This window comes from Notamacropus eugenii, chromosome 7, assembly GCF_028372415.1.
Source record: "Notamacropus eugenii isolate mMacEug1 chromosome 7, mMacEug1.pri_v2, whole genome shotgun sequence".
Lineage (NCBI taxonomy): Eukaryota > Metazoa > Chordata > Mammalia > Diprotodontia > Macropodidae > Notamacropus > Notamacropus eugenii.
The window spans coordinates 142,553,830-142,579,287 of NC_092878.1; the positions used below are offsets into that span (position 1 = coordinate 142,553,830).

A 25,458-nucleotide genomic window follows, 5' to 3' on the forward strand; every position below is an offset into this window, starting at 1 on the left:
TGCTTGCTCACCACTCCAGCCCATTTGATTGCTGTTCAACAATCAAAACAATCTTCCTAAAATGCAAATTTGACCTTGTCAACCTCTCGCCCTCCCCCCTGCCTCCACCCCATTCATTAAACTCCAGTGACTGACTCTCTCTCATGTTCAGGATCAAATATAAAGTTCTCTGTTTGGATTTTAAAATCCTTCATAATCTTCCTACCCTTCTCGTCTTCTTAAACTTTACTTCCTTCCATGAAATCTCCAATCTAATGACATTGGTGTCTTTCCTCATGCCTGGAATGCTCTCCCTCCTCATGTTTGTCTCCTGGCTATCCAGGAGCAAATCACAGCTCAGGTAGCACCTTTGGTCTTTTCTGATATCCCTGAATACTAATGCCTTCCCTTTGAGATTACCTATAATTACACACACACACACACACACACACACACACTGCACATATGCACAGAATATATTTGTATATGTGTGTAATATAAGTGTGTGTATATAACATAGATACAATATACTATATTAACATAGAATATTGATGTTTAACATATCAATATGAAATATTGATATGTAATATATTATATATAATAATATAGATATACATTATTTCATACTGTAGTGTAAAATTGTATATCTACAATAACATAAATATACATTATCCAATAATAATACAATAATGCAGATATACATACAATAGGTAAATATACACATATATACACATGCACATTCATAAATAGTTGTTCACATGTTGTCTCCTACATCTGAATGTGAATTTTTTGAGGGCAGGGACTATTTTTGCCTTACTTCTGTATCCTCTGCAGTAAACATAATACATAATACTATGGTGCACGATAAGGGTTTCAATAAATGCTTGTTGACTTGACTACACAGAATATTTACAAGTATTTGAAAGAAACAAACAAAAAAAGGATACAGTCACTTATAACTACTGCTATAACCTACCGTTTTTACTTTTATAATTTTAATGATTGGTATTTTGTTTTGACCTAGCACATAATTGAGTCAATCAGTAAGAATTCATTTAGTGCTTTTTTGTGCCAGACACCATTTTAGTCACTTGGGATATAAGTATAAAGAATAAAATGCTGCAGAAGTCAGACAAGGAGGAGGAGAACCATGAGACAGCAGTGTCACAGAAACCTAGAGACGAGAGACTATCAAGAGAAAGAACATCACGGTGTCAAGCCAAGAACTACAAGAACTGAGAAAAGATCATTGAATCTGCAAATTAAGAAATCAGTGATAACATTGAAGAGAGGAGCTTCATTTGAATGATGAGGTTGGAATAATGAGGGTTAATATGTTTCTAACAGAGTGGGGCTTTAAAGCCAAGATTACAGACTTGAGAAACTGGAAAGATGGTGATTTATTTGGTAAAAATATGGAAGTTTGGAAGAGGAAAATATTTAAGGGGAAAGACGATGAATTCAGTTTTGGACATGCTGAACATAATATGCCTCTGAGATATCAAGTTTAAAATGTTCCATTGTCTAGTGATGATATGGGCCTGAAGCTCAGGGGAGACACTGGGATTGGATATATCGATCTCAGGATCAGCCACGTAGAAGTGATAGTTAAACTCATCAGAGCTGATGAGGTCATCATGAAAGAGTGTAGAGGGAGAAAGAGGAGGGAGTCTAGAAGAGAGTCTTAGGAAGCACTCATTGTTAGAAGCGTGACCTTGATAAAATTTCAGCAAAGGAGACTGAGAAGGAGCAAATAAAAGAGGGAGATTTTTTTGTAAACCTACAGAGGAGAAAGCATATCCAGGAGTTTGTGATAAACAGTGTCAAATGCAGCAGACAGATTTGAGAAGGATGAGGACTGAGAGAATTCCATAACATTCTAACAGATCTTTGGTAACCTTGGAGAGAGAAGTTTCAGTTGAGTGATGAATTCCGAAGACAAATTACAAAGGCTTGAAGAGTGAATGAGAGGAGAGGATGGAGGAGGAAATGAATGTAAATAACTTTTTCTAGGAGTTTGGTTGAAAAAGAGAGAAGAGATATAGAATGATAACTTGACTGATCTAGTGAAGGGTTTGTGGGTTTTTTTAAAATATGGGGATACTTGGACATGTTTGAAGACAGTAGGGAGGGAGCCAGAGTGGAAAGGGAAGACTCAAGGGAACTGGTGCTAATTGAAGCTACAATGTGCTGGAGAAGATGGAATCATATGGGATCAAAGGTACATGTAAAGGTACATGGGTTGGATTTGGCAAGGAAAAGGGCCAACTCTTCATCAAAGACTGGGAAAAGGAGAAGGAAGTGAAGGATGATGTCAGTGGGGTTTGAGATTAAAAAAGGTGAAAAGAAGATGCTCATATCAAATAGCCTCAATTTTCATAGTAAAGTAAGAGACGAGAGAATTGGATGTCAATAGTTAATTAACATTTTTTTAACATCTACTATGTGCCAAGCACTGTGTTAAGTACTGGGGATAAGAAAGGTTAAAGACTGAGAGAAATTATTATTTTGCTAATATATTAACAATAAATTGGGGCAATTAGGTGGTGCAGTGGATAGAGCACCAGTGCAGGAGTCAGGAGGATCTGAGTTCAAATCTCACCTCAGACACTTCACTCTCACTAACTGTGTGACCTTGGGCAAGTCACTTAACCCCAATTGCCTCATCCTGGGTCATGTCCAGTCATCCTGATGAATATCTGGTCACTGGATTCAGATGGCTCTGGAGGAGAAGTGAAGCTGGTGACCTGCACAGCCCTCCCTCACTCAAAAAAACAAAGTCAAGTGCAAGTCATGTCATTATTTCTCTGATGGTATAGTCTTCTTTGGCAACGAAGGGCAAACACAACAACCAATTATTAAATTGGGATTAAGGCTTTTTCTCTTTATTTCCTCATATAGAGACCAACCCCTGTAGATCAATCAGCCAATTTCTGAAGAACATGGCTGATGGATGAGATTGCCCTAATTCTCAGGTAACATATTCCTTGATCTTGGATGGGACCCTATCCAATTAAGAGACCTTACTTCTGTAAAGAATATAAATAGAATCTAATCTAGGTGAATTCCTATCCCAAAGCAATGAACTCATGCCTTCGCACCCCTCTATTGGAGTTTAGGTTGACTCAGCTCATGAAGGAGAAAACCAATCAGATTGGTCTTCTGATGGATTCCTCTGTCCAGATTGCTGGAGGTGGCTGAGTCTCACAATCAATCATGTTCCCAGGAGGAGCTGAAGATTTCACGCCTACCTCCTCATTAAGATGTCCACCAATCAGCATTGATTTTTACTTGTCACGGGCACCCCAGTTTTCAAAAGTATATTAAGATTTTTTGCCTCTCCAAGTCTCTGGTTGCCAAGAGAAACCCCTGACCAATTTATTATTAACTAGCCTAATTCTTAAATTGATTATTCATTACCCAGAAACTCTGTCACTCAGGTTTTTCCTTCATCATAAGACCATCTCCGCCTTCAAGGAGCTTGCAGTTGTCACAAAGACCACATGAAATCCAACTTTATACAAACAAAATAACGATAGAAGAAACTAAAGATAAGGAAATAAGGAAAGGTACTAGCATTAATGAGGATTAGGAGATATTTCTCATAGAAAATGAAATTTTAACTGGCACTTGAAGGAAACCAGGAACCCAGAAGGAGGATGAAGAGGGAGAGCATTTCCAAGCATGAGTTATAGCCAATAGATGGAGATGGTGTCTCCCTCAGAGAAAGAGGAAGGAACCCAATGTCACTGGATTGTAGAGTACATGGGAGGACATAACACATAAGAAGACTGGAAAGGTAGGAAGAAGCTAGGTTGTGAAGGGTTTTGAATGCCAAATAAAGAATTTTATATTTGACTCTGGAAGTGAGAGGGAACCACAAGAGTGTATCGGATTGAAGGGGAGCAGTGAGCAGTGACATGGTCAGATATTCACTTTTAGGAAGATTAATTTGACAGCTGAGTGGAGAATTGCCTAGAGAGGGCGGAAAGAACAACTGGCAGGCTATCACAATAATCAAGATGTAAGGTGATGAGGGTTTGTGTGACAGTATGTTTGTGTTCGTCCTTCCTTGCCGAAGAAGACCATACCATCAGAGAAATGATGACATGACTTTGTTTTGAGTGAGAGAGGACTGTTCAGGTCACCAGCCTCACCTCTCCTCCAGAGCCATCTGAATCCAGTGACCAGATATTCATCAGTATGACTGGAGATGACCCAGGATGAGGCAATTGGGGTTAAGTGACTTGCCCAAGGTCACACAGCTGGAGAGTGTCAAGTGTCTGAGGTGATATTTGAACTCAGGTCCTCCTGACTCCTGCACTGGTGCTCTATCCACTGCACCACCTAGCTGCCCCCCGTGCGAGTAGTAGTAGGGCAATGAAGGAGTTGTATGCAATAAATGCTCCCAAGGTAAAATAAATAGGTCTTGCTTGCCTATCTCATGAAATTTTTTTCTCCTTGGTCTTTAAAAAATGTGACAGCATTCTTCTTTGCTTTCTTTCCTTCATTTTGGGGGGAGGAGTCCACCATTTTGCTAGTTTCCCTCTCTTTCCCTTATCCTAGATTCCTCTATCACCAATAAAACCTTCTTCTGCAACTAATGTCCATAGTCAAGCAAAACAAATACACACAGTAGCTATGTTCAAAAATGTATATCTCAGTCTACTCTTTCATCACCTTGCATCTCTGTCAGGTAATGGGTAACATGCTTCATCATTAGTCTTGTAGAACAATGGTTAGTCATTGTATCCATCCGAGTTATTAAGTATTATCTTTATTTACTTTTAATAGTATTTTTTTCCAATTTCATGTAAAGCTAGGTTTCAACATTCATTTTTATAAGATTTTGAGTTCCAAATTTTTCTCCCCCTCTACCCTACTCTCCAATATAGCAATCTGATATAGGCTATATATGTACAATCATGTTAAACATATTTCCACATTAGTCATGTTGTAAAAGAAGCAGAACAAAATGAAAAAACCATGAGAAAGAAAAAACAAAAAAAAGTGAAAATAGTGTGCTTCAATATTCATTCAGACTCATTAATTCTTTCTCTGGAGGTGGAGAGCATTTTCCATCATGAGTCTTTTGGAATTTTCTTGTATCATGGTATTGTTGAGAAGAGCTAGGTCAGTCATAGCTGATCATTGCACAGTGTGTTTGTCAGTGTACAATGTTCTCTTAGCTCTGTTCACTTCACTCAGCGTCAGTTTTATGTAAGTCTTTCCAGGTTTTTCTGAAATCCACCTGTTCATCATTTCTTATAGTACAATAGTATTCCATGACATTCATATACCATAACTTGTTTAGCCATTCCCCAATGGATGGACATTGCCTCAGTTTTCAATTCTTTGCCACCACAAAAAGAGCTGCCATTTTTGTACATGTGGGTCCTTTCTCCATTTTTATGATCTCTTTGGGATACAGTGGTATTGCTGGATCAAAAGATATGCACAGATTTTTAGCCCTTTGAGCATAGTTCCAAATTGTTTTCCAGAATGGAGAGCATTAGTGTCCCAATTTTCCAGCATTTCCAACATTCATCATTTTCCTTTCAAAGATTTTTTTTTACAGAGTTATAGTTGTACTTCTAATTGTTTTCAGTAATTCTGCTTTCTTCTCTTTGTAACAATTCATATGTCTTCCCCAAATTCTCCAAATCTTACCTTTGGTGATCCTCTTTTTCCCTTGTTTGTTCATGAATTCTTCATTCATGGTTCAGAAAGCTATCTCCTTTGAGCCTTTCATTGGCTTGTGATATGGCCTTTTATAAATAGGATACATCTGCCTTTGGAATCTGTTGTTTGAGACATTGGTCTGAACAGTTTCTGCCAGATCTTTTATCATTAGTTATGGCAAAATAATATTCAATTACATTCACAAATTGAAATGTATTTAGCCATTTCCTAATAATGGGCACTTCTTTAGAGTGCCATGATAAAAAGTACTGTTATAAATATTTTTGTACTTTTGGAACTTTTCCCACTTTCTTTCATCTCCTTAGTGTATAAGCCAAGTAGTAGTATCACTGGGTCAAAGAGTATGCACAATTTCATGACTTTTGGGACACAGTTCAAAAATGGTTGGATCAATTCACGGCTTCACGGCTCCTCTAATAGCGTCCTACTTCAGTCCCCAAAATAATGACCACCTTCAGTTTTTAGTTATCTTTGCCAGTCTGGTAGGTATGAGGTAGAAATCTCAGTTGTTTTAATTTGAATTTTTCTAATTTGTAGTTATGTGGAGAATTTTTGACATGTGTAACCTGAACCAAAAAGCCCATTGATGTGCTGCTCTCTCATTATTGATGGCAATCAATGCTAAGACTGTGGGAGAGGTGGCAGAATTAGTGAGATAAGGAGAGAGGAGAGATCCATGATTTAAAACAGCTTCTGCCTCTTCAATCTCTTTGGTGCTTGTGGTTTCCAGCTTTAAAGAGCTTTGGTTGGGGGGGATAAAATCTTAATTTTATGGTAGTGATTGTAAAACATTAAAAAATAATAATAATAAAATTAAATTTAAAAAAAAAAAGAGCATTGGTCAATGTCAACCCTACTTCAAAGTTACTGAAGGGAGGAAAAGACTCTGGGAAAAAGCTAACATGAGAGGAGCTAGCAATCTTGATTATGTCTCTGTCCCCAGCTTGCTACACTAGAGACTTCATGGAATTTTCTTTTTGGGGAGATCTGGGAATTTCTGCTGAACTAAGTTATCTTATTCCAATGTGAAAACTCCTTTACTCTGAATTGTCTGATAAATATCCTCATATGTATACCCTCTCAGATTTTAATTTTGCTACCAAGTTGGATAAATGCGTTTCAAGCCTTGGATATAAAGTTTGGAGGTATTCCTTTCCCCATTAAGGAATATCAATCAGGAATTTAGCTTGAACCTGAAAATGACATCCCCTAGACTAACAATATTTAAGGGAGCAGATAGTGGTCAAGCTTCTGGCTCCGACTTCTCACTTGCCTTTCTGGAAAGGATTAAAGTCTCCCTTGGACAAGCCTAGGGTGAGGAGATACTAGAGATATATCTATTTTTGCATCCTTGTAAGCCACATCAAAAAATCCATACTACATGTGTGGAGACAGTCTTTTTTTACACATAGAACTGGTGATTGAATTTCTTCCTTTGAGAAGTGCTATTTATATGTTTTGACCATTTATCTATTGGAGAATGACTCTTAGTCCTATGAATTATCTGGATAAAACTTTGGATATCAGATTTTTATCTGAGAAACTTGTTGGAAAAATATTTCCCTTTCTAATTTAAAGTGAATTGATTTTGTTTGTGCAAATACTTTTCAATTTTATGCAGCCCTAATGATATATTTTATCTTCTGTGACCCATGCTAGCTCTTCTTTGTTCATGAATTCTTTCATAATCTGTAATCTAAAGTTATTTCCTTCTTTGATCTTTTAATTCACTTGTGTTGCTGTCTTTTATACATGGGGCATTTTTTGAACTTTTGAACTGTTCTGTGAGATGTTGGTCTGAACAGTTTCTGCCAGACTACTTTCTAGTTTTGCCATTTTGGGGTCTCTGGGATTATTGAGCATTATGATGCTCCTTTGTTTGTTTGCTTTTGCTTATTTTGTAACTCATTTGTTCTATTCTTAAACAGTACCAAATAGTTAACTTTTTTTTTTTTGGAAGTGATTGAGATTAAGTAACTTGCCCATGTCATGCAGCTACACAACTGAACAACAACAAAAACTTTTCCATCTCCTGCTTGATCACATCTTATTTTGTTGTTATCGTTATTGAGTTGTTTCTGTTGTGTCTGACTCTTCATGACCCCATGTGGAGTTCTCTTGGCAAAGATGCTGAAGTGGTTTGCCATTTCCTCCTTCAGCTCATTTTATAGATGAGGAAACTGAGTGCGTGAGACTGGATTTGAACTCTGGAAGAAGTCTTCCTGATTCCAAGCCCAGTGCTCTACCCACCATACCTCCTGGCTGTACACATCTAGCTGACTTTGGTTCATAGATCCTGAATTCCAGATTCTTATGCAATACCAACCGTTGCAGCATCGGACTCTCTTTTTGTCACCAGACACATCCACAGCTGAATTTCCTTTTGGCTTTTGATTCAGACGCATCCTTCTTTCTAGAGCTACTTGTAATTGTCCTCTACTCTTCCCAGTAATGTATTAGACACCTTCTGATCTGAGGGATTCGCCTTCTAGTGTCAAATCTTTATATTTTAATACTGTCCATGGCGTTTTCTTGGCAAAGATAGGGGAGTGGTTTGCTATTTCCCTCTGCAGTGGATTACCATGTCAGAACTCTCCACCATGACTTGTCTTGGGTAACCCTGCACAGTACAGCTTATAGTTTCATTGAGCTATACAAGCTCCTCTGCCATGACAAGGTAGTGATCCAGGAGGGGAATTCTTTGACTAGGCTGAAATTTTGCCCTTCTTAAAATCACCTGAAATCAGAGAGACTTTCCTTAGAGCATGGAAGTCATCATTTTGTTTTCCAAGAAGTTTTCTTGACAGAAACCTTGTGGTCATCAACTGGCATAATTTTAGGCACTGAGGAAGTTAAAACCCTGGCCTAACTAATCATCTGACTTGAATGCAGGTTGACTGGTCCTTTGGGGAAAACAACTCCCACTCCAATTTTTAAAAAAAATCAAAATTTCAGAAAATTTGAATTTGCATTAAAAAAAAATATTTTAGCTTTCCACTAAAGTGGATGGAAAATGAAGTCATTTAATACAGAGGCTACATATGAAATAAACAAAACTTTTGTTCTTGTCGTCACTACCATATTATTCCAAAATTAGAAACCTCTTCTAACTCCTGGAATTTCTACGCTATCTCTAGGAAAGGTCCTGTTCACAAAATAAGGATCAGGGTGTGTGATGGAATGGGAGAAGTACTGTTGTTGTTAAAGCCCTTAACAATCTGGAAAATAGTATGACTTTCAGAAATGTCAATTTACCTCCCTTTTCCTGTTGACTTTGGCTTTTCCAAATCATGGAATATTGGGTTTCTCCAGGATAGTGTTAACTCTGCCTGGAGACTGATTCAGTTACCCCAGGGAGTCAGGTTCACTATTAAAAAAATGTCACTGCATTGTTGCATCCCAGAAACCTTTCTAGCACCAATTAGGATCTGGCTTCCAAGCCCAAATGAGAATTTTGAGAGACCTGACCCAACTTGAGTCAAACTATATTTTTCCTTTAAACTTCTCATGAAGATAGTGCCATCCTCATATATATGCTCATCTATGGCATCCTGAATCTGAATCTTTTGTAAAGAGACATCTTTTTTAAGTAGAGTGGGATTTAGTGGTGAAGTGGAAAGTATGTCCCTGAATCTAGAATCTCATGTTTCTCTCTTGAAATGCTGCTGAGTTTGCAAGTAGCTTTATGACCTATATCTCAGCAGGGTTGGCTATGAACAGATCCATAGGTACTTCTCTGGACAAGGGTATGGAGCAGCCCCTCCTTCAAGGTTTAATGGTTACCATTAGGAAGGACTGGAAAGAACCTCAGGAGGAAGGAATAGGCTGACAGATTGTCTCTTGCTCACACTCTGGTGATTGTTGTCCAGTTGCTTTGGACCCTTCAGGAATCCATTTAGGATTTTCTTGGCTAAGATACTGGAGTGGTTCATCATTACATTGTCCAGTTCATTTTACAGATGAGGAAAGAGAGGTAAACAGGGTTAAGTGACTTGCCCAGGGTCATACAACTAGTAGGTGTCTGATGCCAGATTTGAACTCAGGAAGATGAGTGTTCCTGACTCCAGTCTCTCCCCCCAACCCCCCCACTCTTCACTGCACCACCTTGGTGCCCCTAGCTTTTGGGACATAATTCCAAATTCTCTGTAGAATGACCAGGCACAATTCACAGTTCAAGGTACATTAATATACATTTTGTTTGTTTGTTTTTGCAGCTAATCCAACTTTTGTTATTTTTTTTTTGCCAATATAATGGGTTTGAGGAATATAATCAGAGTTTTAATTTCCTTTGAATTTTCATTTCTATGATAGCAATTTGAAGATTTTTTTAAAAAAACAACAAAATGCTTATTGATTGATAAGATATCTTCTTTGGAGAACTGCTTGATCATATACTTTGACCATCTGTTGGTTGAGGACAGCTCTTATACATTTGAATAAATTTAAATCTCCAAAGGAAAGTGTAAGAGAGAGGAGGTATTAGACTATCAACCTGAAGGTCTACAGAGCTGTTGTGCTGACCTCATTGTTGTATGCATGTGAAACATGGACAGTCTACCAGCACCATGCCAGGACACTGAGTCACTTCTATTTGAACTGTCTTAGGAAGATTCTGAAAATCACCTGGCAGGATAAGGCTCCAGACACTGAGGTCCTTGCTCGAACCAAACTGCCAAGCATTCAAACTATGCTTTAAAGAGCGCAACTCCAATAGACTGACCATGTTTTTGGAAAGCAAAAATGTACACTTGCCAAAAAAGACTTTTATGGAGAACTCACACAGGGCAAGCATTCACATGGTGGTCTGAAGAAACCATACAAGGACACTCTCAAGGTCTCACTTAAGAACTTTGGAATTGATTTGTGATATGGAAGACATTGGCACAGGACTGCTCAGCGTGGTGTGCCCACATCAGGAAAGATGCTGTGCTCCATGAGCAAAGCAGAATAGAAACAGCTCAAAGGAACCCCAGGATGCTCAAATTTAGAGAATCCACTCCAAATGCTCACACAGACTATTTGTGCCCGATTTGTGGTAGAGCATTCCGAGCTCATATTGGTCTGATCAGTCATAGTCGGACACATTGAAACTTGACTCTAGCAATGTGATGTCATTTTGGTGCTCTCCAAGAACAAAGGGCTACAACCAAATTTAAATCTATTCCTTATATAACTTGGAGGTGAGACCTTTATCAGAGAAATTTGTTGCAAAGATATTTTTCTAGTTTACTATTTCCCTTCTAACTTCAGCTGTATTGTTTGGTTTATGCAAAAACTTTTAAAATTTGTATAATCTGAATTGTCCATTTTATCTTCCTTGATTTCTGTGATTGAAACAACTGGGCTAAGGAATCTGAGAAAGACCAACTCCTCCCCCTGACTTCCATGGCCTGGGGAAAAAAAGTACTTAATTTGCATTAAAAAATTTAACAGTGCATGTACAAACTAGAGAAAGTTTTGGTTGTTCTTTTTCTCATACTAATTTATTTTGTCTTTCTCATTCAATTAGTCTTGGCATTTTTACATTTCTGTAAAAATTCATCAATTTTATTTGACAGTTTTCTTGGCATGTGCTTGTACAAAATAGTTTCTAAAAATAGTTTCTTTGTTTCTAATTTGTTGTGAATTTTTCATTTTCATTTTTGCTATTATTAAATTGATTTTCTTCTGCCTTTTAAAAATCAAACTGTCAGTCTATCTTATTACTTTTTTACAAACCTAGTTTATGTATCAATTCAATTTTTGCTTTCAGTTTTGTTAATCTCTTCTTTGATTTAAGAATTTCTGTTTTGGTAGTTGGTTAGGTTTTTAAAAATCATTTTTTCTAGTTTTTTTTTTTAGTTGCATACATAACACATTGAGTTGTTCTGTCTCTTCTTTAGTTGGTAAAAGTGTTTAGAGATACAGATTTTTCCCCTCAGGTTTGCTTTGGCTACATCCCAAAAGTTTTGGCATGTTCTCTCATTCTTACCATTTTCTTTGATGAAATTATCTGTTGTTTCTAGTATTTGTTCTTTAACCTACCTGTGCTTAAGTATGAAATTATTTAGTTTCCAATAGTTTGATTTCTTCTTCAAAGACATTTTGACTGGAATTTTAATTACATTATGGTCAGGAAAGGATATGTTTAATATTTTTCATTTTCTGCATTTATTGTTAAGGTTTTTAAAGTTCTAATACATGGTGGTGAATTCTTGTAAGTGTTCTACTAGATATATCTGAGAAAAGGTATTCAGTTTCTAGTCAGTAAACATCAGAGATCTGCCATCTCTAACTTTTCTAAAATTTGATTTAGAAACTTAACATCTTTCTCATTTAAGTTTTTTACTAAATTTGCCTAAGTCTGAAAGGGGGTATATTCAGCCCTTCAACTACAATAGTTTTGATGTCTGTCTCTCTGTAATTTGATTAACTTTTTCTTTGGGTATTTAGATGCTGTGACACACACACACACACACACACACACATATTTATAGTACTGACATTATTTCATTGTTAGTGTATCAATAAGTCTCACTGTTTGCCTCTTTTAACCATATATATTTCTGCTGTTGCTTTGTCTTTGCTCATGATTATTACCTTTACTTTTTTTTATAGTGGAGGAGCCTCAAAGTGTTATGGTCACAAAAAGTTGGACACAACTGAATGACTGAACAACAACAATGACTAGACCCTTATTTTGATTTGTATGAATCTTTATGTTTCAATTTTGTTTTAAAAAATCTAAGTATGTGTGGATACACATGTATTATGCTATTATTAAATTTTGCTTCCTAATCCATTCTGCTTCTGTTTTCTGGGTGAGTTTATCCCATTAACATTCATGGATATGTTTTGTTAATTGTTTATTTACCTCCATCCTACTCATTTGAAGTTTTTTTCTTGCTATCACCTCTCTCATTTTATGATGAAAACAGCTGTGAAAAAGGACTTGCTAAATACTAGTGATCTATAATCTATGTGACCTGCTTATATTCCTTTTTACGTTCTCTCTTCCCCCTTCCCAGACTAAAAATTATTAGTTCAGGTGCTTTTTTCCCCCCTCCAATTCCACTATCATAATACACTTTCTAAAGCTGAAATCCATTTTGTTCATGACTATTCCTTCCCTGATGCTGTCCTCCCTCTTAAACATTACTCTCCACTCTTCTTGTCTCCATGTTTTCCTGTTGAATTTTATGTACCTTTATAATTGTATATGTATGTGTGTGTGTTTGTTCAACCCTACTTTGCTTGGTTCAAATAAGTACCTGTTCCCTGTGTCTCTTCCTCCACACCCATAAGCTCTTCTTGGGCACTCAGTTGTGAGAAATAGTAAGCTTCCCCTTTTTCCTCCTTCCTTCCATAGTTATTCCTTTTCCTTCCTCTTTTTTCCCTCTTAAAACCATCAAGACAGAAAATATCAACTCTTATACCCTCTACTTGGCTTATTCTCTCTACATTCCTTGTAGTTGTTAAAGTTCAGAAAGGATACTTTATTCTTCTGTATTAACTGTGATCAGACTTAGCTCTTCTCAGCAATATAATAATTTAAGACAATTCCAAAAGACTCCTGATTGAACATGTTAGCCACATTCAGAGAAAAACAACGTAGTCCCAATGCAGATCAAGGCAGACTATTTTCTCTCTTTGTTTTTTCCTTCTTGTAGCTTTCTCCTTTTGTTCTGATTCTTCTGTCACATGACAAATGGGGAAATTTAATATAATTGTTTAATATAATTGTACATGTATAGCCTATATCAGATTGCCTGCTGTCTCACGGAGGGAGGGAGAAAAGAATTGGAACTCAAAATCTTATGAAAGTGAACATTGAGAACTCTTTACATGTAATCAGAAAAGATACAATACTATTAAGTGGGGAAAAAATTAATAAATAAATTGAGGAATCCCCAAAGGAAAAGTTACCAAGTGATTGTGGGAAAGGGAAAGTCCAGAGGTAGCAATGGAGAACAAGGAATATTTCTACTCCCTCTTCAAGACCTGTATAAGAGAAAGTATATCAAGTTCTAGAGAAGATTCCCAGGAATGCAGGAACATCTTATGAAGTCTAATCTCTGTGAGGACTAGAAGACTAAAGGAACATGAAAAGAAGTCTAAAATGAAAGAAGACTTGTTAATGAAAAGGAATTTCAGAGGGAACAATAAAAGGCTTAGAACTGAAGAAAAAAGACTTACTTTCACAGGATTTAGCTTAAATGTACTAAATATGGGAGCCAAAGTTGTACTGTATGGCAGAAAAAGTTTATAATGCTATATGTGATGGGGATATAGTGAAATCAACAAATATATACTAAGCACCTACCATGTGTAATATAATTAAAATATGAGCCTCAATTATACACATTTCTCATGAAAGTTCCATTTTTAAGGGAATATTTTTAAGATTTGAAAAATAATTATTAAATACACATAAAACAACAATATTACAAAATAAGATTAAATCTGTGGGCTTTAGCTTAAAAAACATTTTTCTAAGAATAATTAATTATTGGCCGATTCAACCATGCCCCTTGTTTGGACACATCACAGATAGTGACGTCAAAGAGAAATAGCAGTACAGGCCTATTCAGCGAATTGGGGATTAGGTAAACTTTGTGCTTAAAAACTGAAAACAGCATTATCATTATAGTCTAAAATATAGGCCAGTACACAAAGAATTGTCTTTGCTGTTCATTAAAATTGTTAATAGCAAAGAACTAAGACTTGATAACAAAACAGAAAATTCTATGGTTGCTAGTTTAATAGATTACCCTTTTTTTCACATTTTTGATGATTGTGAAGGAATCATGAGTGAGAAGGCACCAAGAAGAAATATAAACACTCAGAGGATCAAAACCCAGGCAGTTTATTACTCACAGGCATTTAAGTTTGTGTGATGCCTTCATCCTTCAGTCCCATGGGTACATATCGGTGGCTGTCTCCGGGATACAGAGTTCAGATCTCTTGGGTCTCTGCCCTTATATATGACTGCTGACGCTGGGTAGATTCACATGGACTGAGTGGGAGGGGAACCTTGGGAGTAGTCAATCTGCTGATGGTCTGCACAGTGATTCCCCTTATCAACCACAAGGACGTTGTAATTAGTCAAGTTTGACAGCCTTACACACCTGGATTAAATGAATTTAGCTAACCTGATAGTTTGCTAACCTTGCATTCCTAACCCTAAATATAGCTGACCAAGCTAGTTGTTGGGTACATAAACTGATCAGTCAGTGAGCACACACAGTCAATTCTGCTATCTAGGGCCCAGCAATACACTCATCCACACAATGTTATGGACATGTGACCACACCAATCATATCAGTCATGGGAACAGATCAGATGAAGGTCAAACTCATAAATTGGTGCAAGGAACAAAGTGGAAAAGAATGGAAAAATGAAGAAAAGGAGAAGTGGTAAAAATTAGTAGGTCTCTCTAAACCCACTCAAAAAAATTTGGTCCATGCCCTCAAGCTGCAGACAAGTACCTTATTCTAGAATAGATTTCCTTTTCACAGGAGGATAGAGTAGATCTAACCCTTGGAGGGGGAACCCTGTGGCCCTCTAGGTCCTCTAGTGCTGCCCTTTGATGGAATCCAAACTTCACAAAACAAATTCCCTTAATAAAAGGATTTGTTCTGTAAAACTTGGACTTAAGACAAAAGGTGGAATCCAAGAACAGTTGAAGGCCACATGTGACCTCAAGGTCGAAGGTTCTCCACCCTGGAATCATTTAGAACATCGAATTGCATTCAAAACCCTTTCCCCGGGAAACTACATTCAAGTTAAATCACGAAACTTTGCCCAAGTGATTTACTCTAACTGCAAAGCTGTCACCAAACTAGTTGAGACAGCCCAGGGGTTGTTTGGTTGGTTTTTTACTCACATTTTGTTGGATTAAAAATTATTATTATAAATACACTTAGAAAATTTTTTTTCCACGGAATCTTCATTTGAAACTTTTTTGTTAAGGAAGAAATTCTCCCGGGATTTTACCAGGGAAAACACTGAGAACTAGATTCTAAATTCCTAAATTGAAAATGTGGCAAAACTGCTTCATCTGTGACACTAAACTCCTAGCAGGAAACCAACACGTGAGAAATTATGTATTAGCTCATTCTAAGCACCTGTCTTGGGCTGCTTGAGATCAACACGTAATCATGGCAAGACCATCATCTTTCCAGCAAGTATGATTCTGCCACAGAATAATTAGGTTATAGCGGATACAGCATTTTAGATGGTGCTTCATGGGCAGAATTCTTCTTTATTCGTTTTATTTTCATTTATGTGCCATTTAAAGTATGTCTGGAAAAAAGGTAATTAGAACATTGTAAATACATGAGATACTGTTTCCAATCATAAAAATAAAGAGATTTAACATCAAATATGAGATTAATTAAAATCATACTTCCTCTGGACAAAAGTTAAAATAATCAACACATTACCTACCTTTTTAAGGAAAGTGCATTGTGTATGCCCACTTTATCCATTTTCAGAAGTTATAATCTCAGGGGGAAGCCAGTTTATTCATACCACTGGGTCACCATCTATCTCAACAAACTTTGTAAATTGGGGTTGGGGAGTTAGGAAATAAGACTTATGTGTGGTTAACATTGGTTTATTTTGGGTTTGCTTAACCCAAATCTTTGAAAATTGATTTAAAATTTTTTAAAATTATTTTTCAGTTATCAAGCAGATTTGCCCAGGGCTCTACTAAGTACCAAGCATTGTGCTAAGAGTTGAAGATACAAAATGGCAAAATCCTGTTCCTGCCCTCAAGAAGCTCATAACTGAATGGCAGAGACTACAAGCTAACACATATTTACAAACTACATACAGGAAATAATAAACAGAAAGAAATCACCAGAATGAAGAGGCATTGGAAAATGCTTCCAGTAGAAGGTGGGATTTTAGCTGGGACTTCAAGGAAGTGAAGGAAGTCAGGGAATCCAGGAGTCAGAGATGAAGAGGGAGAACCTTCTAGGCTTTGGGGATTGCCAGAGAAAGTACCCAGAGTTAAGAGAGAGAGAGTCTTGTTTGTGGATTTGGATTCCAATCCAGTGTCACAGGTGGGGAGTAAGGTGTAAGAAAACTGGAAAGGTAGGAGGGGATTAGGTTATGAAGGGCTTTGAAAACCAAACAGAGAATTTTGTATTTGACTCTGGAGGCAATAGGGAACCACTGGAGTTTTATTGAGTAGGAACGTGACATGATCAGACTTGGTTATTGGGAAAATCACTTGGACATAAAAGGAGAAGATAAATTGAAGAGGACCCACCAGCAGGCATGAGGGGATGAGGGCTTGCACCAGGGTGAGGGGCAGGGGCAGGAGAGAAGGGGGCATACTGGAGAGAGGTTACAAAAGTGGAATCGACAGGTGTTGGAAACAGCTTGGATATGGGGGATGAGATAGTGAGGAGTCCAAGATGGCTCCTGGGTTGGGAGCCTGAGGGACTGGGAGGATTGTAGTGTCTTCAAACATATAATCAATAGGTATGTGGCAGACTGAGGCTAGTTCTCTCTCCATTACACCAAGTTGTCTAATTAGTGACATATGCTGAAAAGTCAAAATTGCATTAATTAAACTAAATTTTTAAAATGCACAAAATAAAACAAAAAAGTATAGAAAGGGAAAAAACAAGTAATTTTGTTAGTACTCTGTGGTATCCATTCATCCACATATCTATGTACATATAACACACACACACGAGGAGCTCAGTTTTTAAATAAAAATTTTTTCCTTTTTTCTTCCATGTGTTTCAATATGACTATTAAATTCACATATTAAGTTATAAGATAAATTAATTTTTTATATTTGAAAACTGCTTCAATCACTTTCGTTCTGCTACCAACCCTTCTTTTCAGTGTCTCTTGAGCTGGAATCCCTTTTCCAGAACTATGTGAACGAAGGACAAACTTTCAACCTCAGAGTTATCCTTCTCTTCTATCTTTTTTGCCTTTTTAATAAAAACAGATCTGTGTGAGCAGTTAGGTGGTACAGTAGATAGAGCACCATTGGGAGGATCTGAATTCATATCCAGTCTCAGATACTTACTAGCTGTGTGACCCTGGACAAGTCACTTAATCCCCAATTGCCTCCAAGAAAGAAAGAAAAATAAACAACAACTAGACTGTGAATTGTAGAAAATTCCCAGGGAAGAAAATCCCTATGCTGATACAAACAGACCTCTGCCTGCCCCTGGGAATCTTCATAGTCTGGCCAGGCTCGCTCAGCCAGTCTGACTCTGAGGTTGCAACTCTTACACTTAGCCATACTCTGACTCTTTCCCACTAAACAATCACTAATGCATATGTACAATTGTCTCAGCTGATGCTGATATACAACTTACTGTATTGGAGTCTGAGAGCCCAAAGAAAAGATTCAACAGGGGGTGGTGCAGAGGGTGCGTTAGGTCACTAGATGAAGTCTCTTCAGGGGAGCTCTTTCACCCACCAAGATAATGTTGCTCATTGATGATGGTCTGCACCAAGTGGTGTGTTATAAGGTGAATGATCTGTATCCCCTCATCCCCTTCGGATAGGGAGACAAAGGACGTGCCTCTAAATGACAAAGTGATCTTCACTTCTTAGGTGGAAGAGGTCTTCTTAAACAAATTTTCTTGTCTTTTAGCAGAGACTGAACTTGATCCGCCGCATTTTTCTGAAGTTCAATTTCGCTTAAGCGCTTTAGTTCATATGCCCTTTCAGCTTCTATAGCTAAAGATAAAAATTAAAACGTCAAATATTTATTAAATGGCTGCTGGGTGCCCAGCATGGGGCTAGAGACTGGTCATGCAAAGATAAAAATAAAACAGTTCCCAACATGAGGGAGCTTATATTCAATTATGTGGAACACATACACAGAGGCACATAGATGAATACATGTTAAATATAAATTTTAATTATATATGATATTGTAATGCTGAATATGATATTAATTATAATAAAGTAATTTGGGGAAGAGTGAGGCACTAGCAGCCAATGGGACTGGCAAAATCTTTATACTTGAGATGAATTTTGAGGGAAGCTAGGGATGTGAAGGACAGAAAAGAAATGGAACATATGTATGCAAAAAGAACAATTTGGTTGGACTGAGGATGTATGAAGGGGAATGATGTGTGAAAAGCCCGGAAAGATGACAGAAGGCAGCCTGCAAAGGGTCTTAAATGCTTTATTACGGAGTTTGTACTTGATCCCAGTGTCAATAGGAAGCTTCCAAGGTTTATTAACCTGTGGAGTGAGTTGGTCTGACTTGAACTTTAGGAATAATAAATAATTTGGTAGCTGCATGGAGGATGGATTGGAGAGCAGAGAGGTTGTTATTGGGAGTCCTTCATTCTCAAAGAGGACCAATGACTTCAGGAAGGTGATGTCTTGGCTTGTAAATGAATTGGGTTTAAGTGAGGCAGGATTGTGCAAAGTTACCAGCCTCACTCTCTCCTCCAAAGTCATGGGAGTCTAGTGGCAAGACATAGGTCAGGATGACTGGCAATGACCCCTAAAGGAGAGAGGACTTGAGGCTGGGAGACCAATTAGGAGGTAATTGTTACTGTCTAGTGAAGTGTAATGAGAGACTGAACCAGATTGGTGGCTACATAAGCAATGACAAGAAGACAGATGTGATAAATAGGAAATAGACACACATTTTGACTTTTTCATCAAGCATAATTTGGTATAAAACAGGCTTTTTTGTTTGACTCTTGGACAATCACATCCTGAAAACCTAATACAAAGATGTTTCATCTTCATTATTGAGGGACCACTATGTTCTGGGCACTCAGAGAACAGTAGAGTGTGTATGCAAATGTAAATTTATTTAATCATTTTAGTTAGAGAATATTTGGATTAAGTTAAAGACATTTTAACCAACAAGAAAAATGTGACAGAATTTACAATTTAGAAGTGTTTAAGGAGCTTACTTTCTGCTGTGGGGAGTAGTACGTCCTCCGTTTTTTTCCCAGGACTCATTTTAAAAGGAGTACCATATATAATATCTTCAAAAAGTGGTACTCCAATATTGGCAATATTATCGTACAAGGCCTTTGTCAGCAAAGCTAGCTCCCAGGGCTCCTGACTGGGACAGAAATAAGGCAATACTGTGAATTAATCAAAATACAAAAAATGTAGAGAGCTACAATAAAATACATACCATACACTCAGGTTATTCTGAGGCTTGCTAATCAGATTAATTGAAGGCATCTTTTGTGTAGTAATAACACAGAAATGCATCTGCCCAGAAGGATGTTGGGGATAAGCAGGCTGGATTGAGATGGGGAGGACTGTCATTTGTCTTGGCCCTTGGAAGGGCTGCTTTCCTGCTGCCCAACAGCTTATAGGTACATGTCCCCTTTGCCTCTGTAACTCATAGGTAAATAGAAAACAAAATTTATTGCTTTAGCTTCCTGCCATGGTTTTTTTTTAATCCTTGTTCTTGAATGACCACCAGCCTCATGTCATAGAATTATCGGATTTCAGAGGCGAAAGAGGCCACAATTACTATCTAGTTCAATTTACACCTGACCAAAGAATCTTCTATCACACCCTTAACATGTGGTCATCCCGTCTTTGCTGAAAACTCCTTAAGTGAAAGGATCACACTACCTCCTCCAAGGAAGCTCATTCACTTTTGGATAGTTCTAATTATTTGGATTCATTTCCTAACATTAAATCTATTTGCCCCTTTGCAGTTTCTACCTCTTGATCCTAACTGGGTCCTCTGGATCAAGCAGAACAAGTCTTCTGTTTTTTTAATTCATTAATTTATTTGTTTTTAGTTTTCTACAATCATTTCCATAAATCTTAGATTTCTCCCCTCCCCCCTCATTCTGCCCTCCCTCCCCCTTCCCTCCCCAAGATGGTGTGCAATCTTATATGGGTTCTACACATACATTCTTACCAAATACATTTTCACCTTAGTCACGTTGCATGGAAGAATTAAAATTAATGGGAGAAACCATGAGAAAAACCAAACCAAAAGACAAAACACAAGAGAAAATAGTTTGTTGCATTCTGCAATCCAATTCCATAGTTCCTTCTCTGGATATGGAAGGCATTTTACCTCAACAGTCCATTGGTAATTTTTTAGGTCCTTCCATTGCTGTGAAGCACCCAGTCTACCAGAAAAATTCCCACTGTGTTTGTTACTATGTACTACGTTCTCCTGGTTCAAGCAGAACAAGTTTTAATCCTTCTTTCACAACATTGGTATTAGGTTCCCCCTCCCCTGCCCTCCCCTCTCCAAGCCCCAGGCTTCTGTTGTCCAGGCTAACCAAATACTTTTGTAATATTTGCATCTGAGAAGGATCTGGGTTAATTTTGGGAGTGGTAACACTTTTATTGCCTAAAGCCTCTTATAGAAACCAGAGAAAATTTCAACATTGACATTAATTCTACACTTAAGAGCATACTGGTCTCATTATATAAAAGAGGCTGTTTTATATTATTAAAAGGAAGATCTTAGCACAGACTATAATTATGATAAATCATATTCTTGGTGTATAGGACTCAGTCTGAAAAGAAGTGCTTTGAACCCATTTGGGAGAAAAAAAGGAATATGTTATGCAGTTATCACATCTACCTTTTCATCATCCCAAATCTTTAATTTTTAAAGTTTTAGTTTTTATAAGTAGTTTGAGATAAGAAGGACTGGGAGTCAGGAGGCTCCGTTTGATTCCTACCACTGACATCGAGTTGGAACAGTAATTTCATTTTTCTGAACCTCCTTTTTCTTATCTGTTAATGCTTTGTAAACCTTGAAGTACCATAGAAATATTAACTAAAATAAAGGGAAAAGCTCTGGCCAACTCTGTATCCCTGGGTATACAGGGTATTTATGGGACACAGGTCCTCTGGATCGGGTTACAAAGCACTGTTGCTATTGGGCCAGCCATCAAGTCATGGAAATACTTCTGTTAGAATGAATTTTCCTTTGTAATGGGTGTTTGTTATAATGAACTTTCACCTGTCATTGAAAGTCACCTTAAGTACTGAGTTACACTAAATTTTCCTAAAGTCATGGTTTCATGGCATTTCAATGGCATATCTACTTATTTCAAAGGCAAATGTTCAAATACTCCAAATAAAATTAAGTTGATTTAAAATATAAATGTCACAGAATTACTGGTAGATGAGGGAAAAACATGAAGCAAATAGTACATGAAAATCCACAAAGATTGCACAATAGTAGTGCCTAGTCATGACAGGTTTGATGGTCAATGTATAATATCTGTGTAATCTCCAAATGTAAATTTCACAAAGACATGATGCAACTGGGAATGGAATATCTTTGTTATTGTAGTTCACCTGTTTCAGTCTTGTGTGACCTCTTTGTGACATCTTTTGGGGTTTTTTGGTCAAGATACTGGAGTGGTTTGCCATTTTCTTCTCCAGCTCTTTTTATAGATGAGGAAACTGAGACAAGCAGGGTTAAGTGACTTGCCCAGAGCCACACATCTAGTAAATGTCTGAGGCCAAATTTGAACTCAGGAAGATGAGATTTCCAGACTCCAGGTCTGGTACTCTATCCAGTGCACCATCTAGTACTCATAAGAATCCAGATCATTGAGTTCACGAAAATTTTTCCATAGATCTTTCTTTGAAAGGTAGTCTCTTTCTGGTTTGAGGTCCTTTTCTGGATTTGAACAGGCTAGTTCTCATACAAAAAGGATATTTTAGAGACACAGTTATAGTCTATACCAGAAAGCACCTGGCCATTTTCTCAGTGGCCTGAAAGTAACCTAACTTTTCTAAGATGAAGGAGGGACCAGAAACCTGTTTTTTATAGTAGGTATGGATGAAGATGTGAAAAATGTTCTGTCAGATGGCACTAGAATTATGACATTAAAAACCTTCATTTTTACCATAAATATCCTATCAATACTCACACGTTGTAACAACTTCTACGCAACATTGATTTCACTGTGTGCTTTCTTGGCAAACCATATGCCATAGCAAATAATTACAATTTGACCTCTTTTGCTGTAAAAATAAGATCTTCTTTCGTCACCCTTTGTCTGAAATGTTCATAACAGAGAGGATTAGTGCCAATGTTTTTCTTTTGAAAATTTATTCTAAACCAAAAAACACATTCAGGATAAACCCTGAAAGATTTACCCCTCTTCTTGAAGATGCTACATGCTACTTTTTTCAGCATTTATTCTTAATAATTACTTGATTAACTTTTTCTTGCTACCATTTAAATCATTCCCTCCCTTCAAATAGGAAGGCACCATTGATGAGGAGGCTGAGATCAACAATTGCAGCCTGTTAGAAAGATCAAACTATGATTTATTTGCTGGCTAATCGCAGCATCACAGAGTTCGAAAGGATCTTGGCTGCCATCTTATCTAGCCCACACCTATGTCTCCCTACATAACATTTCTGAGAAATGGCTGTCCTCCAGTGTTCCTATCATTACCTTCCCAAGCAAGTTCACTTAATTTTTGGACAGGTAGGTTGGGAAGTTTTCCCTTACATGAAACACTTCATAGTCTATCCCCTGTTTTTAGGTCTAACTCATCAGGGCCATGAAAAACAAGTCTTCCACATGATAGTCCTTAATATACCTGAGGACAAGGAAATTATGAGTTTGTCCCCATCTTCTTCTTTCCAGGCAAAACATTTCTAGTTCTTTCACATGGTCCTTGTATAGCACAGTGTCTCCAGTCCTCCTGACATTCTAATCTCTCCTCTCTGTTTTTTCAATGTCCTTTCTAAAATGTGGAACCCAGGATTGAACACAATATTCCAGTTGTGCTCTGACAGGGCTAGCTCAGTAGTTTCCAATTTTGTTCAGTCATTTCAGTTGCATGCAACTCTTCATGATCTCATTTGAAATTTTCTTGGGAAAGATACTGGAGTGATTTGCCATTTCCTTCTCTGATTCATTTTACAGATGAGGAAACTGAGGCAAACAGGGTTATGTGACTTGCCCAAGGTCACACAGCTAGGAAGTGTTTGAGGCTAGATTTGACTCAGGAAGATGAATCTTCTTGATTCCCAGCCCAATGCTCTGTGCCACCTGACTGCCCTATTTTCATTACTACACTGTGTTTGTGACCATGATAATGGCATACCAGAAATGAAATGTGACTTTTACAGAGGACTATTTTTCTCTCTTCACCCCCAGCTCATTAAAAACTGAAAGTATAAATCGGATGATGTTTCTCCTCCTCCTCCTCCTTCTTCCAGGAAGAGTTAAGAGACTTGCCCAGGGTCACACAGCTAGTAAGTGTCTTAGGCAGCATTTGAACTCAGGTCTCGGTGCACTGTGCCACCCAACTGTTTCTTAATGTAAAAACCTGGCTTTTTGGAAGAAATCAGGTCTCAAATTTTAAGGAGTTTCTTCACGTTTATTTTCTATGACCTCCAGACCAATGATGTGATCTTCTCAGGGGGCACTAGTGTACCTTCCAAAGCAGCACATCTCACTTTTTGGAAAATTCTAATTCTAAGAAGATTTTCCCATACATAGAAAACCCATTGCTCTCAGGTCTGACTTGAAAGGGATACACTTTCTAGAAGGCTCCTCACTTCCTCAAGAAATTTACTAAATGAAGTTTTCTTGGATTGTTTTTGTTTGCTTTGGAGGCAGGATCTTCACCCGAATGAAAGCAATTGTGACATTATGGCTTCGGAAACTCATGGGTCTGGATTCACCCAGACCCCTACCCCTCTCTCTTTCCTCGGTTCCACGCTCCCATCCTGCTACCCCGCAGCAGATCCATGATACGTCTCTCTCTTCTCTCACCTTTCACTTGTGCACACACTCATACACACACACAGACACAGACGCACAGACACACAGACACAGACACAGACACACACACCCCCCTGAGTCAGCCCAGTCTAGCTTCCCTACCGATGTTCGCCTTCTCGGGGGTCTCCTTCCGAGGGGGATGGCCCGGTCCTCAGCGCCAGGCAGGCGGAGGCATCAGGCCGGCTCTGTTCAGCCCTGGCGCCGGCGCACCCGCTCCCTTCCCAGAACAGGTTCTGCTGGGACAGCTCCTCCAGCCAGGTCTCTCTCTGCCCGTGGCGCTGCCCTGGGTACTGCTCCGGCATTGACGCAGGTGGCCCACAATAAAGGGGCTTTGTGGTCAACCCCCCGCCCCGTGGGGCCAATGCCAGGCCGGCAGTGCCTAGCAGTCGGCACCAAAGCTTACAATGTCTGGCGGCAGCTGATCAACGGAATACCTTGGGAGTCTCCGGTTCTGAGTTAGAATTCCCAAATCTTCCACCAGCTTCTTGAGTAGAGTCACTGACTCGGTTTCTTCACATGTAAAACGAGGTGGGTGGACTATGTGAGTTCTATGAACTCTGCTCCTTTTCCGCAGACAGGGAGGGTTATGTATGTGCAATGTTTCATTTGCTTTTAGACATGATGAATATAGGTAGGGTGTAAGGAGGGGTATATTAAGAAATGAAGATAAAAACAGAGTATCAATAAAAATGTAAAAAAAGAAAAATTGTGGCCATTTCTGTTTTCCCCCCCATTTTCTGTATTTCCACAACAACTAGCAATTAGTAATCAATCAACCCAAAATGGAAGCCACCATTTTCTTTCTGGCCATATTTTAAGTCCGGAGAAAGAATAGTACAAGATTTGGATGGAGGGAGAGAAGGAAGAGAGAAGTCTAACAATACAGAAAAAAATAAGGAAAAATCAGAGAAATAGAGCACATTTTTCAAAGTACCATGTACAGAGCAATATCCCAAGATGTTTCAGCAGTGACTTGGTAATTGTTTAACAAATGTATACCATGACACACTTTTAAATTCAATCTGCAGTTTCATGTATAA

General features: G+C 38.0%; 1 protein-coding gene and 1 long non-coding RNA gene across 2 annotated transcripts; one reads left to right on the forward strand and one right to left on the reverse strand.

Moving 5' to 3' along the window:
• Positions 1 to 1,909: 1,909 nt before the first annotated feature.
• Positions 1,910 to 12,798, forward strand: LOC140513184 (uncharacterized). Its single transcript, XR_011970097.1, has 3 exons — positions 1,910 to 1,974; positions 2,881 to 2,954; positions 12,280 to 12,798. It is a non-coding gene; the product is annotated as an uncharacterized lncRNA (long non-coding RNA).
• Positions 12,799 to 14,506: 1,708 nt separating this feature from the next.
• Positions 14,507 to 24,701, reverse strand: C7H4orf36 (chromosome 7 C4orf36 homolog). The gene is made up of 6 exons (XM_072622588.1): positions 24,521 to 24,701; positions 22,545 to 22,673; positions 19,581 to 19,735; positions 18,012 to 18,378; positions 15,789 to 15,966; positions 14,507 to 14,737 (listed from the first exon to the last, which is right to left on the reverse strand). Exons 2-4 carry the CDS (start codon positions 22,607 to 22,609, stop codon positions 18,242 to 18,244), a joined length of 357 nt encoding a protein of 118 aa, XP_072478689.1. The 5' UTR covers positions 22,610 to 22,673; positions 24,521 to 24,701; the 3' UTR covers positions 14,507 to 14,737; positions 15,789 to 15,966; positions 18,012 to 18,241.
• Between the last annotated feature and the right edge of the window lie 757 nt (positions 24,702 to 25,458).